Genomic DNA, 17,174 nt, shown 5'->3' with positions numbered 1-17,174 from the left:
AGAAATTAATTTGGTCCATAATTTGTCTGCACTTCCAACACATTATAACACATTTAATCATATTCTAGGCATCTGGCTTTAATAGCATCTTTAGTACATCGCCACAAATATATGTGGTTTCTATAGCCCTTACATTAACATTAATTCATTTAAATAGTTATTTGTGTAACACTTTTTAATAACTTTATACTCCCATTCTCAGAACCAATAATAATTTTCAACACACTGTCCAACAGCGTCTTCCAATGATGCTAAGGATTTCTGTTGTGCTGTTAAGGGAGAACGAATTGTATTTACAGCAACAACACACTAACACCCTGTTGAAAATTGAAGCAGTCCTTACAAAACACGGCAGTCCTTCACCTTCTGGTTTACAGCGGACATGTTGGGGGGCCAAGAACATGGAACGTCTTCAGGAATTGCTTTAATCACAAATGACTTACCCCCTGGAGACAGTCGATTACTCAGGCCCTTTTGAAGCCACATCAGAGGAAATGGTGGGCAGCTCCACCGCTACAAGTGGGGATTCCAAATACTTCACATCACTGAACGTAGTTGAATCAAAATCATCAGCATTTGATATTTTCACACCCCAGAACTCACTCTGTGCTTCAAGTGTCTACAGTAGAGGCTGGTACCATTAATGCGTAGTGATTGTTATCAACGCAGATAGTTCATCAGTGATTCTATTATTCAGTTGGTTCTGAAAAGACACGATGACGAATGGGACTAGGTCATAGGTTCAGAAGCAGCTAAACAGGGGATTTGAGCAGAGCCCTTCATCCTTCAGAGCTGATGTTCCTTTACCAGCTGTTTAACTCTTAGTCTTATAGTTATATTCCAGTGTACCATTGATGAGAGCCGCCCGTGACATGCAGACGTGTTAATATTCAATGGCAGAACAAGATCTCTCTCACCAGTGCTGTCACCATCTGCGAGAGAGGGAAAGAGTAGACGGATGGAAAAAGAACAGATTTCACCACCGCTACCTCTTTCACTGACACACAAGCTTTTAGACAAGCTGGTCTGGCACAGTTTGGTCTGTTGTTGGTGGCAGAGGAATCAAAGCTTCTGTCCATTTGTTAATACAAGAAAGGCATAAGCAATCAGCAATGAATATCACAATACTCCTGGTGTGCTACTAAGAATAATTGCAAACTGAACTTACAACTGATGCCCTTCGCAGTCTATTGACTAAGACGGTGCAGTTAGCATAAGCGTTCACAGACAAAGAATCCACCTACATACTTCTGAAGATCTGAATAAATTCTTTTCTTTGTCAGAATGCCCAGATAAACATTTCAATTATGCATTCATCTAAAATGCGGACGCCAAGATAATGAATTTCAAAATAAATCCCAATTCAAATTAAAACAATCACAGTCACCTGCTGAAATCAGTTCAACAGTGAATTACTTGCAGATGTAGAAGTGGATAACCTGTACTCCAGATCCTCACAGAAATAAGCATCAAATATTTTTTGTGATCTCAACTCAGCCAAAACTCAATTCCTTCCTACACTGGTCCCTGCTAACCCCTGGTGGCTCCTAACAGCGCCTGTCAGCCCTGATACACTTGACTCTATTACAAACAGAGAACACACTGTGTCTATGACTGTGCACTCTCATGTGTCTGACTGGTCTATGAGTAGAAAATGATCCCACCTCCTTTTATACCCTTCATAACTGCTGCCTTCTCTTCTACTCATGATCATGCTGTCGTTCTGTTCCTCTGACTGAATTTATCTATATATTTATGTATATATATATATATATATATATATATATATATATATACATAAATATATAGATGTATATATATGATGACATAAACACTTACTCTGTTCTCTTGCTGAAGACAACTCTGTATAAGCAAGTTCCTGGATTTTCAACTAAAGATAAATTTCAAATATGGCAGAATTACAAGGTGTAGATATAGTGGAATGACTTATTTCTGTCAAATGCTTCTTTGGATTGGAATCAAATGTTCACCCCCGCCTACATATTCCACTGAGGGTTGCAGCTGCATCTCACTATACACAACTCAAATGTATTTACATTTAAAAAACTATGTGTTGAACAACAGCATCCATGGTCTGCATGGACAAATGACATTGAGTGCCAGGAGGCCAAGCCAGCACCAGGTAAATAGTTGGCATTGCCTCAAGGGCTCATCCCCCGGCCCCATCAACATCCATCGCCAGCCTGCTGCCACTGGTATTACTCAACACCATCTGTAGAACACAGTAACTGATCTCCTGGCTAATAGGGAACAATGGTAGCCTGTACAACTGAAGGGAGCAAAAGAACACAGGTCTATCCCAGAGCTGCTGCTCTGTTGTTCCAATGGAACCTGCTAGCATCCACCTCAATCCAAGTGGGCTATAGATAAGTTAGTTATTGCTTGACATGAGAAGATTACACCTGAGACAACTATGGAAAATCAATGTAATATATATATACTGTATATGGCAACAGCACAGGTCTAAATCGAAAACAATTATTAAGCTTAAAGGCGTAGTCCACTCAATGGAGTTGGCATCTCTCACTACATTCTTGGGGGTTAGAGTAAAACATGCAGTATTACAGGTTTCCTTTAGGCTTTATCACTTTTAATCTTAACCCTGGCTGTTGGTTGTTATTAACACTTTGAATGTTTGAAAAGCACAATATCAAAAAGTTTTTTAACCCTTTGGAAAGCAGATTTGTTTTTATTGTTGTATCTATATATTTATTTTTTAATAATGTTTATTGTGTTTATTCAGTTTTTATTTCAGCACAGCATGATAGACTCACAGGCAACTTGGTCAGGACTTTTCCCTTATTTTTTCATTGTAATTGTTGGCTGCTGTATGCGTATACATATCATTGCATTCCATGAACAATGCTTGTGTTCTAACAGTCCCAACAAACGCAGAAAATAATTTGCTAACCACTTTGTCCTCCTGTTGCAATTCCATGAGAGCAGGAATGCAGCAGAAAGAGAAGAGGGAGGCAGACGGGGAGGGAAGACAGGAACAGAGATATTGTGAGTGGCATTAGTTGGTCCTGGTAGCATTTTCACATACTCCAACAGCAAAGGATTGGACGGCATCACATAAAAACACTCACAGCTCATGACTCAAATTTAAGTGCTCTTATGCTAAAAGCTCTGGCTTAGTCTGAGGGGAGGATTTGACAGAGGTTAGTTAGGCACTGGAGTGCCACATTATACAAAAGCAGACACCAGGTTCCTTTGTGGGACAAGAAAAGGAGGAACAGTTCCCTCCAGTGGTGAAATGGAATAACTGTAAGTTACAGTAAATATGAACATTTACAGTTATGAATCAAGTTATCGGAGTGAACAGAATTAGAACGAGACATGCAGAGAGTCTCTTTATAAGCTGAAAAAAATACATTAGTTGCCATTAATGACATTGTTGGCTGGATGCCCAGATCAAGATTTCACCGCAAGGTTTTATAACTTTGGTTTGCAAATAGTAGCATAGGGAGAAATGTGCCTGCGGGTGGGACATCTGTGTGTGTTTGTGTCCTTATAAACGGAAAGTACCCAGCATGTGAGCCACTGTTACCTTATTTGACCGCAGAGACACCCGTCCTCCGCACCGAGCACAGAATTTCGTTTGGCAATATGAACAGAGGTGGCCACAGCCATCGGCAAACTTGGTTTTGTGGCATATCCCACAGGTTGGGGCTTCGCTCTTCTGATCCTGAGCCGGCTTCGTCTCATCTCCCATCTTCTTAACCTGGTCCTTATACGATTCAAACTGCTGGTGCAACTTCCTGTAAGAGGAAAGGAAAGATGTTAGGGAAAGGGAGGTATCTATGAAAATACAATTTGTGTTGGATTTATTAATCTGTTGTCTATTTGTACACGCTCATTTCCCTTGATTGTCCTTTTAAACACACATTTACTAGAACAACACTGGCCTAAGGACCCAGTACATGACATTATTTCATCCCAAAAGTATTGTGTTTCACTCTAAATGTTTAAGAGAAACAACAAATGTGGATTCTCAACATAGAGGATCAATTATTATAACTTTTCTATTTTCGTAAAACCGTCCGACAAATGCACATTTGTGACATAAAATCTTACATCAGGTTATTTTTCTTGCCACCATCATGTGCTTAGTCCCACAGTAAAATCCTACAATCAGTTGAATAACTGATATAAACTCAGGCATCCATGTGTACCGTGTGAGATTTTGGAAAGGAAAAGCAGATACCATGACCTCAGAAGCTTCCAAGCTGAGCTCCTCCTTCGATACCGCACCTCTCCCAAAACAGGGGGTGGGGGGGTATCAAATTTGCTTTGCAAGTTTAAGAACATCACTTAATTCCACTTTCTCAGGTTCCCCCACGTTTAATGAATCATTTGCACGTGTGTTTCTATATCAGGACAGTTGTAAGGTGAGATAGCGAACACCCTTGGACCATACGGTTAGATAATGATATTACCGACACCCACAGTTAGTATTTCTCTATCGTATTACTAATAAGAAGTCATTGGTGATCAGCACACACTGTAGAGCCCATCACCCTGCTTGCCTTTGCCAGTGCAGCATCTATTGTGTTACTGATTGTGTCCTATAGATGGCCCCCTACTGATGCATTACACTTGATCGTATACAGTAGATCCTTAAATCCTAACCAGCCCTGAGAGGCTCCTGTAAAAACCTGCATGGACTCCTCACATGCATTTTGTATGACACATGTCAATTGAGCGTCTCCTTGGAAACTAAACACTGGGCTGACTTCATAATATGGCGATTAGAATTGGTTTCGCCCCACATATCCCCTGCAACATTCATTAGCACTTGTGAATTATTGAGCAGCGCTATCCTTTTACCACATACAGCTCTGCATTTGAGATAAACGTGCTTCCTTTACCCACAACCAGGCCTTCATAGCCCAAATGTGAAAAGAGCCACACCACGTGAAGGCAGCCCGCGTGTGTCCATCACATGAGCAAGTCTCTGTGCGATGTAAAACATTAGGTAGAGTGCCAGTAGCATGCCCCTTGTTGTACCCACTTAGGGATTAAAAGGCTAATTGTGTCAAACTCATTGTGTGTTTACCAAGCGGAGATTAGTAAGTATTCTTGTTTAACACATCCGACCAGCTGTTAACCAAGAGATGATTATGAGATGATAACCAATGATTACCTCTCCCTTCTACTGTAGCAGGTCACTTCTTAAAACGCTAGCCTTGTGTGATGGGGGTGGGATTCAGGTTAAAAAAGCAAATGTACCAATTTAACTGTAGTCTGTATTGCCAGTGTAATTCTAAGACAAATATTAGGCAGCAAGAATGAGCAGATTTTGAGGAATAGGAGAGAGAATACATGTACAGTAAAGGAGCGAGATCACACGTGATGAGAAAGGTGTGCACAAGCTTAAAAACAGAGCCAATGTATTTTCAGGTAAAATGTGAAGAGGTAAACAAAGACTATGTGGAGTGAAAGTAGACTCGAGTGGCAGCGGGCAGCTGGTACACAGAGTCCATTCCAAAGGGTTTACTTATTCGGTCAAACACGGTCAAATGTGGGTGACACTGCTGACGAGTAATCATACGCTGCTCATTGTCCCGTCCCAAGCTAGCGTATCGGAGCTCTCTTACCTCTGGGCCGCACCAGAGCAGCCACAAACAGCCGGTAACATGAGCCTCTGTCTTGGACATATGACAGCAAGGCTGAACTACTAGACTTTGTTTTCTGCCACAAACTGAGCTGAATATTTACTCCTTCATCATCCTTGGTATATCACGCTGCCACAGAAACTGTCAGACATTAGAGGGGAGTAACTGGCTTGTGTGTGTGTGTTTCAAATATATATATAGATATGGATAATAATTGATGTATTTGCCACTTGAACTCCACATCAAGCTGATGAGACCACTGCACAGACATGTCATCTTAAAAAGGTGGTATGGCTAACACATTTATAAAATGTTTCCCATTTACCTCTACAATAAACAGAAAAATGAGTCGAGTTCCTAGCTAACAGCCCATCAGAATTTATACTTTCTTACTTTAACTTGGTAGCTGCTCTTCTCTTTGCTCAAGCTAGCTGCCAGTACTGAGCATGTAGCATACACCTGGTTAGTCATATTAGTCTTTGCTGAAAACATTCTCCTGCTGAAGGAAATAGAGTAGATGAGGCCAGTGATACAGAACCCAAAAAAACGAAATTATGCTAAAACGGCTCCAAAGTTCCACAGCATTGCAGAGGTGCAGTCAATTCTCTATGTGGGTCTGTCAGTGGGAGCCAACCTTTTTACATTACACATAGTCATATGAAAAAATGAATAACTACAGTTAAGTGGGAAACTTGAATTTACCTTACACTTGAATTCAATGTCTTTTCAGAGCATTGAGTGTTTGAGAGGTGACTGTGGCCGCCGCCCTTTAACTAACTGTGCAGACCTTCCTCACAACTTGCAGATGTAGCTAATGGTCTTAAAATGTAGCTAGCATGCACAGTGTGGAAGCAGACATTGAGTCTATTATGTTATTGAATAGGATGGTTTAAACATGGCTCTCTGACACTTAACGAAACAGACTCGTTACCAGAGTTATTTACGACACATGCTTTCAATACTGTGACAAATCACGAGTCCAAAATCATTCACTAGATAGTGAGTTCACCATTTTGTAGTGGTGTCTGAATGTTTGATGAAGCTTTTTATACTCTATATAGTGCTCTCATTGTTTCCCACAATGCATCGTGAAAAGTAGAGCAGCTGTTGGACTACTGGAGGAGACAGGCTGTTGTGGAACAATTGTACTCTTTTTCTATATTTACATTCATTTACATTGAACTTTTAGCATAAATATGTTGATTTAAAAAGCAATATGTAAATAATATGCCCTTATATAACATTGGCCAAACAATTCTGTCCTTTTATCTTTTTTTCATCCCAATAAAGGCAGGTGTTTGAGAGGAATTATTTCTAATTGGTCCTGAGCGTTGGAATACATAATGCATATAACATAATTTGTTGTCCTCTGTTGAATTGAATATACTACTACCCAACACAGCATTATGTCATTTCTAAAAGCAAAATCCATCATTGAACATCACTCTCACACCATCAGTCTCTCACATGCTTAAACACAAATGCTGAGAAATGTTCTAATATCCACTAGAGTCAAACATACTGTGCGTCCAGCTGCTGGGGCCACCACTGTATGTTTGTGCCTGCTAGGTGGAGATCAAACGGGCTCTTTGCTATTACTTACGCGTCTGGCTCTGGCTCCTTGTCATTTTGGGACTTTTGCTGGGGCTGAAGAACGTTATTTACCAGCTCAGTGATCCCACTAAAGGGAAACCACCTGTTCAAATAAGGAAAGTGTGACTGAAACATCGCAATGAGTCATCATGGGAGAAAACAATCTATCCTGAAAAGGGTTTTTGAGGAAGCAGGGCAGTTTCTAAGACGTGAACAATAGCAGGGACATTCACTACAACCAGCGCAGAGAGAGGAAAAGGCCGGGCAGAGCGGCAGTCGGTAGAACATTAACAACTAGTCGGAAATACAGTGAGAAAGACAGAAGAAGAGAGAAAGATGATACACACAGCTTTAGTAGACGGTAGGAGAGAGAAAGCAGGAAAGCTCTGCAGCCAATGGAAATGAGAGCTGCATCAAATGCTGAGCTGAGGGAAACAGGAGTGCTATTTACTCAAGCTTGGTGGTAGAGAGGGGGTCAGGTTGTTGGACTGGTTAGGCCTGCAGGTAAATTTTGTGAAAATGCAGCTACACTTCAGTAGAGCGGGAAAGGTGCTTCTAGCCCACAGTTGTGGTCAAATTACGAGGCTGCACGAGCCAATCAGATGTCCCACTGGATGGGAGTGGGCAACCAGTTAGAGACGAGGGACAAGGGGAGAGGGTTGGGATAGGGCCTGGCTATAACAAAGCTGTTTGAAAGGAAAAGCCTTTGCCACTAATGTCATGGAAGCCGACCATTTAGCGACCAACACAAAATCCAACAATCTGGTCATTGCTATTAATTGGAAGCTAATACAAAGCGCGGACGTCATGCTCCCACAGCAGTTTCCCATGACATTGGTGACATGTCTTTCATTTTCCTCCCAGACAAAGAGGAGAAAGCCACATGAAGCACAAAGCACCGACTGACAGGAAGAAGTGTCAAAGCCTGGAGCACTCTGGGTAATCGAGTTTACTTACTGTGCCGGCTGAGGCTTTGGTTCTTCTTTGATCCTAAAACATGAACAAAAAAAAAAAAAAAGTGTGCACAGCTCAGTGCATACAGAACACAAAGAGATGAGGAAAACATACTAAAAGACTCAAATACTGACACAACTGATGACACTTAAGATGTGTATGGCCATAAATCATGCTAAAACTAAAATATGAATAATAATGCAGATATTATAGATGATATTTGATGATGATCACAATACAATGATGAAAATGGTTATGAGGTAAACAACATGAAAAAAATTAGCAGAGTGAATAAAATGTGGTCTGGACCAACATAAACTTTGAAATGGCTGCTTCATGTGAGTAACGCCCTCTTTCACACTAGCATGGACAAGCAAGCGAGCCCACTACTCTACTTCCCAGAAGTCATAGAGAAGCGTCTCCACAGGTTCAGAGTAACCAGCAAGCAGAGCGGTTGGGCTAAGTGACTTTTGCTGCATCAGACCCTTAGGATGGAAAACGTAACTTCTACTATGCCGAGTCAGCAACACATGCTTGATTAGATTCAAGTCCATTAACACATCAACTACATTAGCCAGTTGTAATAAAGCAATGTAAATGTAAAAAATAAGCAGGATTGGAAATAGGCTATCATATAGATCATATCTTGATTTGATGGACTTGATGGATGGACTTAACCTCCATCCATCCATCATCTATACTTATCCTAAGAGGGTTATGGGAGGCTGGAGCCTTCCCCAGCTGACAATGGGCAACAGACGGGTACACTCTGGACAGGTCACACGTGTATAGCAGGGCCACCATACAAACAACAATTCACACTCACATCCACACCTATGGTTAATTTAGAGTCTCCAGTCAACCTGATCTGCAGGTCATTGGACTGTGGGAGGAAGCCTGAGTACCCAGAGAAAATCAGCACAGGGAGAACATGCAAACACAACACAGAAAGACACCAGCCTAACCGCAATTCGAACCAAGAAGCCTCTGAGAGACAACAGTGCTTACCACCACAGAGCTGACGTAATATAAATATAAAGAAATACTATATATAAATTCATAAATATACATCTGAAGACAAACCGATGCATGTTTGGTGTATCGGACCTTGTACGTGACTGCTTTTGTCCCAATAATTAGAACTTTTTGGATTTATTCGAAGTAGAAACTATGATCCTAGAATAACCAAGGAAGCACAGCCAGTATTTACACACACACACACACACACACACACACACACACACACACACACACACACACACACACTGCAACCACCATATGACTGTCTAGCATCTGTCTACCATCGTACACTTCAGCCACTCTCTCCCAGTTTAAAGAGCAGATGTGACTTAAAGAAAAACAGAGACAAGTTGCAGCTGACGATCACACATCAGAACTTCACGCACCTCATCACCACGTTTGTACTCAGCTTTAAATAGCTGTGCTAAATGTAATGCGTTAATTAGTTTGTCTGATTCTGCCTGAGTGGCGCTTTTAGTGATGCAACTGAAGTTTTTTGTCATTATAAGTTAGTCTATTAATTCTTTATAATTAATTGCTAAAATGACTATCTATCCAAAGATGTTCAAATTATAATGAGGCCCTTTTCAGAAGTTATAAGCAGCAAAGTAAACTAATAAGTAATTTACTCTAGAACTCAAAAGCCTTTGAAACCAATTTCAGGCCAGATGATTCAACAAATTCTCCACTCAGAAAGTTACTTTATGTAGTTAAACATACTGCTCCTACACACCAGCTGAGAGCAGGGGCCTGAGCGGGACTAAATATTATTCAAACTATACTAAGAACAATATTCCATCAAGTAAAACTCCAATACTTATCCCAGTGTGTACATTACGTGGATCCCATTCAACTACCAGACAAGCACAGAGGCAAAGAAACAGTTCTCATGCAGAGCATCAAAATACAACTACGCAGCCTCCCAATGGTCTCCTTTAGCAGGAGCACAACAGAGCAAGGAATCTGTCTGATCTGTGTCAGATGGGTGAGAGAACACACAAGCAAAGATATAGTTCTGTGTACCCATCAGTCTCGCTGCTCTGTTTTCCGATGAGCCAGTCCATATTTATCCTCTCACTGTGTTCTCCCGATGACCTGCAGCGCCGTTCTTTATTGATCCCATCAGTCCCGTCTCTGTGGTTGCATTACAAGCCTCATATTTATCTGATGGAGCCTGCCTGCCTGCCTGGACGGCTGCCGGACAAAGTGTGTGTGTGTGTGTGTGTGTGTGTGTGCGTGTGTGTGTGTGTGTGTGCGTGTGTGTGTGTCTGTGTGTGTGTGTGTGTGTGTGTGTGTGTGTGTGTGTGTGTGTGTGTTTGTGTGTGTGTTTGAATGAGTAACCGTCTATGCTTTCACGTGTGCGTGTGTACCCATATCCATGTGCGTAGTGTACTCATACATGTGCATATGTGAGTGAGTGGGTGTGTGCACAGTGTATTATTTGACATGGGGCAGTAAAATGAGTGAGTGTAAAATGTCACAAGTGACGTCTTCAGTGTCCTGGCTGCTGCTGAGGCCTGCAGGGCAGAAATAGTCTCTGTTTTCCATCTCTTACACCTGCACTCTGCCTCCCCTGAGCCCCTCACACACACACTGAGTAAAAAACTAAACACACACTCGAACAGCATCGAAGATACACTGTGTTTAGATCATCTGAATGTGTAATTCTCTACTGTTCTATCGGGCAGGCTTCAGTTTTAATAAGATACATGTTGCTGTTATTTGTTGGTCTTTAGTTTTATTTTGTTGAGTATTTAGGTTAATGAAACTCACTGGCCTCGCATGGAGAAGCAGTCAGCTCTGCCAAACACCGGTGCCACACTGCTCTCTAGTGGACAGATGTGCTGCATTAACTTCAAGAACTGATTCCTGAAGTTTGTTGAAAGAATGTATAACAAGGTATTTAATGCTTTAAGTCTATATGATGTGATGTACGTATGAACAGTGTCTAGAGAGGAGAGTAGAGGATAGGAGAGGAGAGGAAAGGTTATTCTATACCTCCCTGTAATCTGCGCAACCTCTTTTAAACAAAGTCACAGTTGTAAGAAGTTGTGAGAATAAATGCAATTAGGTTATAATGATAACAATCATCACATCCTACCACAACCAGAACAAGGTTGGTAACATGTCACATGCACCAGCCAGAACAATTGGGCACAGACTTGTCAAATCAATCCCCTATATTGGCACATAAGACAGGGACATGCTCATGATGTACATGTGCAGCTTTATGTGCCAGCCCTTCTCATATACTAACCACTAAGCACATAGAGGAACACCTGAAAGGAATGAGACAACACCTGAAATCTGATTAAGAAGTTACCTCTCAAATGTCAAATACAACTGACTGACAGGAATAGGCAAGAAACTGTCCATAAGCTATACTATCCAAACAAACATTATATCAGTCGATAAGTGTCACATCAGACTTTGTGGATATGACACACATTCTCTAATAAAACGAACAGGGGATCCTTTCTTCATTCAGAGAGTTGTTACTCAATGCTGCAGTTCTTCTTGGCTCTCTGCAGCTTTGAAGCTCTGTTTGATTGAACTCATTGCTTCGGTTTAATGACCCAAAACTTAACTGTAATGTCGCTGAGATCCACAGATGAACCACATGTGACTTCTACACCTGCCTCAGTGTGTCAATGTATACTGGTGCGTCTGTGGGACTATGTTCAGCAGCATATAATATTTGAATATATATAGGACGGTGTGGCTTTAACTCACAGTTGTTTACAGTGCTCAGGTTCATTATAATGAAGGAACAATAATTAGTCACACTCAATACAAAAATGTGTCTCACTGATGTGATTGGAGTTGTTTTGGGATGGATGGAGCTACTTTATGTGACATCGTATAATATCAAAAATGCCATGACATCAAAGATACCCACTGTAGATTATAGACGATGTACTGCTTTTTTTTCAAGAACATGTACTTCTGTTCATTTTAAGCACTTGCAGTGCACCCCTCTCTGTCATGCTCCACTGCACTTCCACACATGCCACCCAGGGCATCGCTTTTTTCCAATTACACCAGCTCCCTGCCAAATGTGTACCAGTCGTACCCAGTCACTCTAGCAAGTCACTCTTGTCTTTCAGTAAACTGCAGCTTCCGAATGTTTTATTTCCGTTTAAAAAATGTCTGGCAGATGTTGATGTGACAGCAAAGAACAGGAGAGATATGGTGACATGTGCTTCTCTGGAAAGCTACGGTAAGGGTGCTATGCTGTGAAGCAGTCTCCACTATATTTCTGGTGGAGATTTTTTATTTCAAGGCCTTCTAGAAATCCATGAATGTATGTCTTTCTACATTCTGTCCATGCAACTTCTTTGTAAAAGTCCTCTTATGATTTTAGAGTATAGGGTCCAAGGCGTCCCACAGTGCTCTGCAGATTTTTAACAGATCGAGAGATGCAGCCTTGACTCGGCATCAACGCTGAAGCAGAAATTCTGTCATAGTGGATCTCATGGCTAAGCAGTGACCCTGCAGGCCCTCTGAGTCGACTACAGACGGTTGATAATTGGATCATAAGGGAGTAATCTGGCTCAGTGGGTAAATACCAACTACATACATCATTAACACCATCCCAGGCAGTCAGTACTGCCAGGAGATGAGGTTTATGTCTGTCTGTAATCACTCACAGGCAAGAGACCCACAGGGAAATCTCTGACCAGAGGCTGTGGCACTACTGAGGTCTGCTCTCGTGTTGACTGTAATAGTATGATAAAAATATTATCCACAAGTCATAGGATATGAGATGGTGCCGTACATAGGAAATCATGTATTAGTGACACCTGCAATGGAACCATGGTAAAAAGCTTTATTCACTTATGGATGTAGTACTAGTTCCATCTCGGACTCTAAACTTTTTCTAAAGATCTCAAACTGTCTGTCTCTCTCTCTCTCTCTCTCTCTGTTTGTGTGTGTGTATTTTAGGGGGCAATGCTAGTACAGTTACATAGGCACCGCTGACTCCAAACTCCTCCCAGTTGAAGGTAATGACTGAAGCACTAACTTAAAGATTTCTGTTCCACTCATTAAGATTTTGAATTGCAGTGCATTGTATGATTAAAATGTATCTATGATGTTTTTGTGTTGGATCATATAAGATGCATCTGTATGTGTTTGAGCTCATCAGAGACCTGCGGTGGAATAACATAAAGTAATTCAGTCAAAGTTCATCTACATTGCTTTTCTCACCTAAATCATTTCAGTGTGTTGAAGCCGACATGAGGGTCAACAGACCAGTGGTTATTTGAGAAGTATGTACCTTCTAATTCCACAAACATAAGTCTGCCTGTAAGTGCAACGCATATCTCACGAGCCATTTATCTAATAGACTTCACACTTGGCATGTGTATTTTTAGTAATCATGGGAAGTGAAGTGCCAAGTTTGGTGCGATTTGGACAGGAGATATGTTCGATATAAATATAGAAATTGAATAATCAAGTGTGAGCTGGTGGCAGCATTCCTTAACAGTCAGTCTGTGGACTGAGTTGAATCTTGTTGAATGTGAAACTGGGTCTAAACTGCTGCCAGATCATTTTTATAAGTCTGTCATATTTTACCATTTCCATCATGGTAACAACATTCAAACAATAATTTCCTGTTTGGAAATTTGTCTTCAAAGTTTGGTTGACGCAATGCAGTTCAGTAAATCATTTAAACATATTAAAAAAGCCACACAGGTGAACAGTAATAAAGAAAAGTCAGTTCTATTTTATAAAAAATATTCATTGCAGATATACCAGATAGGGTAACACAAAGATTTCTAACTTCAGTCAGCACCATGGGCTGTATATAAAGTTCTCTGCACACCACATGCAGCATACAAACAATCAAAACAGTGACAGTATAACTGTTTGAGGAGGAATCACCATTGACGACTAATAATTCTGAAGTGGCTCCGGAGCATTAACACAGACCAAGATAACTACACTATCTAGAATTTGTAATAATCAAACCAAAGAAAACCAATGAAGTGTATACAATGTGTAATAATAAAGTATTTGTAAAGAATAATCGAAATGTGAAAACATGGATAATGAGATGTTGGAAGAAGAAAAATGTCAATACTGTAAAATCTTATAACAATTGCGACCACATTATATTAAATCAGATTTCAAAAAAGATACAACCGAGTGTGTTAGTGTAGTTCAGACAGCCACGTAAGGAAAATCAACACACAGCATATGACCATGTCAGCAATATCCCTGCAGGAATATATGAAACAGAAATCCTCCCATTAAACCACCTCTACTGTACATTTCCTGCAAATCTCTAAGACAACCAGAGTATGCTCTATGAATAGCATCTTATTTAAAGACGATAAGGTCTCGTGACACCTGTTCATTCTACCTCTTTAATAAATGCCAGCAGAAGTGCTACGTGACACTTTTCTCTCCACCTAAGAGAGGATTAGGAGTAGGGGATGGAGCGCTGATATCTTCCTCTGGCACTTTGCGCTGGCACGATAGGCAGGGCAGGAGGGACGGGGACAGGGCAAGCGCCTTGGTGTGGAAGGGTTGGCCAGCGACCCACAGCTGGGCCTTAGAAAGCACAGATAGGATTCAATCCGCGGGGCACACTCATCAGAATAGGCAATCTAACAGCGCACAAGCCAGACCTCATGACCAAGGACTAATATTCAGATTGTCAAACAGGAGTTGGCAACAGCAGATTTCTCTGAGCGACGGGGAAGTGGCTAATCTGCTGCCAAATATAACTAAAATCCATCTGTTTCCTTAGATTACCTGCCAGGATTCAATTGAGCTGCTCCATATCTCCCCTCCTGAGAGATTTCCAAGTGGCAAAGAGTCAGCTAATCACCCGGCAGCCCACACATTCACAAGTGTATTTCCATACAGGCTTACAGGAAACATATGAACAAGGTTCATTTTAATGGAGCTAATTTATTATATAGAACAACATATAAACTATATGAGCAACAATTATTAAGCTGTAGTGATACACACTGTTTCTGTTGTACTTACTTAGTTACTGGGGTAATGGTGCACACATCTTTCTTTGTATGTGAATGCTGGTTGCTTCTCCTCTCAGCGCACTTTATTCATCCTGACATAGATACATTTTATTCTGGCTGTGCTCAGCATTTTCTTGGCAGCTGACAATGTCCCATGCTCGCGTCACGACTCCTCCCATGCACGGATGAACAGCCCCACTGGGGATACTCTAGAAACTCAGCCTTAGCCCCGCCGCGGTTAGGTCAACGCCCTCTGCATTAGCCCAGTCTCTAGCTCCAATAGCCAGACAGTGGCGGCTGAATGCAGCCCCCTGTCCTTCTCTAACCCTGCGCTATACGGGCTGAGCCATCATAACCACTCCTCAAGCACCAATTCTGCCCAGTCTCGCTATTGCCATATTAATTCCAGTCTCGTAGTCAGCAAAAGCCTAGTCCCAGTTACTTTTCTCCTGGTCTCCCTGGTGAGGGACTACCCCATAACTGGAACATCTCAGGTTTAATCTCCAAAATTAAGACTTGCTAAGAACATCAGTTAAAAAATAAACTGTCACAGCAGTTGTGACAATCATGAACATATTCCACCCAACTGCCGCACTCCAAATTCCCATCAGTACCATTCTTAAACACATAAAAAAAGGCATGATGATGTTGCTGATCTCAGCTGGGAGCCGTAGGTGGGCTGTACTGAAACTGCAGTCAGCTGTCTGTGGCACACTCATGGCTTTAATAATAGCCTGAACATGGCTAACAATAGACAGGTAATAGATACCCTGCCTATTGTTGGCCCTGCCTGTTCCACTCCTTCCTGTCCCAATTCAGCCCTACAGCACGTCACCATTAGCTCGCTTAACTAAACTGCATACAGTGTACACAGGCCAGCAAGCACAGGGGCAATCTGATATCACCTCTCTGCCTACAGGCTACACCCATCGCTTTGCAGAAATATTGCTGTAGATGCCTTATGAAGTTTCACCCCTGGAATTGTATTTGCCACCTCATGAAGTTGTCATTCGATACAAAGGCCAGAGCAGACATACCATGAGAGCTATAAGGAATAGCACGTTCGGTCAGATAAACAGATGTGACCACTGTCCGACTGAAATTAACTTGAACTTGATGGCTCTTAACATCTGTCGGTAGGCAGAAAGATAAGTTTGACTTTGGCTGCTGTCCAACACCAAATCAAAGGATTCCCTTGCATTAGCAGCTTCTTTGCACATAAGCCATCCACCCAACCAACCATCCGAGCGGCTGCCCACTGGAGGATAAGGCGACCAGCTTCTAGTTGTAATCTGCAGCGATCTCAACCAACTTCCCCCCCTCCTCAAGGCCGGACGCCAGGTGACTGTAACTGCCTGCATTTCCTTCCTCGAGATACCACTTCAAATGATCAAACTTATATTTTATAAAAGAGGATTTCTATCTGCAGCGACTCTCCTCCACCGACCCCTCCTCCCAGCCCCCTCCTCGTTCCACTAGTACACATCCAGGCCAGCTCGGTATCACCATGGCGATGGCAGCAGTATCTCCGTGGGACGAGTGATATTAAGGGATTAGTGGGAGATACTCCATCAGACTTCGGTTGAGGAGCACGATCCCGGGATCACACCATTGACTTTCTCTGTCTCCCTCCTTATCACTGTCAGATGATGGGGATGAAAAACTGGCCTCTTCACTGTTTTTTTTCACGGTAGCCGATGAAGTTCACGCTACACTACACAAACCGAGCAACCCTGAACACACATGCACACAAACAGACACTGACTCTATGGAATAATGCATTTAAAGCTCACACAAAGCCACCTTCGGCCCTAGGCAGTATGAGCAGTGGTCTGTATGCTGTACAGTATGTCCTAGTGTAGGTTACATGACAGTGCCTGTGTATGAGTGTGTTCAAACAGTTGACTTATATAAGGGCCATGGCTACATTAGTGACGTCATGAAAATGGCTGCTCTTTATCCTCCCCTATTTATG

General features: G+C 41.8%; 1 protein-coding gene across 4 annotated transcripts in view; it reads right to left on the bottom strand.

The window, feature by feature from the left end:
• The window catches only part of rims2a (regulating synaptic membrane exocytosis 2a), a 124,859-nt gene that overhangs the window by 96,400 nt on the left and 11,285 nt on the right, over positions 1-17,174 (bottom strand). For 3 of the 4 annotated variants that reach the window (XM_061080662.1, XM_061080664.1, XM_061080663.1), the window contains exons 2-5: positions 8,190-8,222; positions 7,243-7,335; positions 3,572-3,782; positions 2,933-2,944 (exon numbers count right to left, since the gene is read on the bottom strand). In XM_061080662.1, coding sequence (XP_060936645.1) covers positions 2,933-2,944; positions 3,572-3,782; positions 7,243-7,335; positions 8,190-8,222 — 349 coding nt within the window. The remainder of the gene's footprint in view (positions 1-2,932; positions 2,945-3,571; positions 3,783-7,242; positions 7,336-8,189; positions 8,223-17,174) is intronic. The other variant, XM_061080665.1, reaches the window with a different exon arrangement.

Source organism: Limanda limanda, chromosome 11, assembly GCF_963576545.1.
Source record: "Limanda limanda chromosome 11, fLimLim1.1, whole genome shotgun sequence".
NCBI lineage: Eukaryota > Metazoa > Chordata > Actinopteri > Pleuronectiformes > Pleuronectidae > Limanda > Limanda limanda.
The sequence above is the reverse complement of the archived record's forward strand: the minus strand, read 5'-3'. Positions and strand labels throughout refer to the sequence as shown.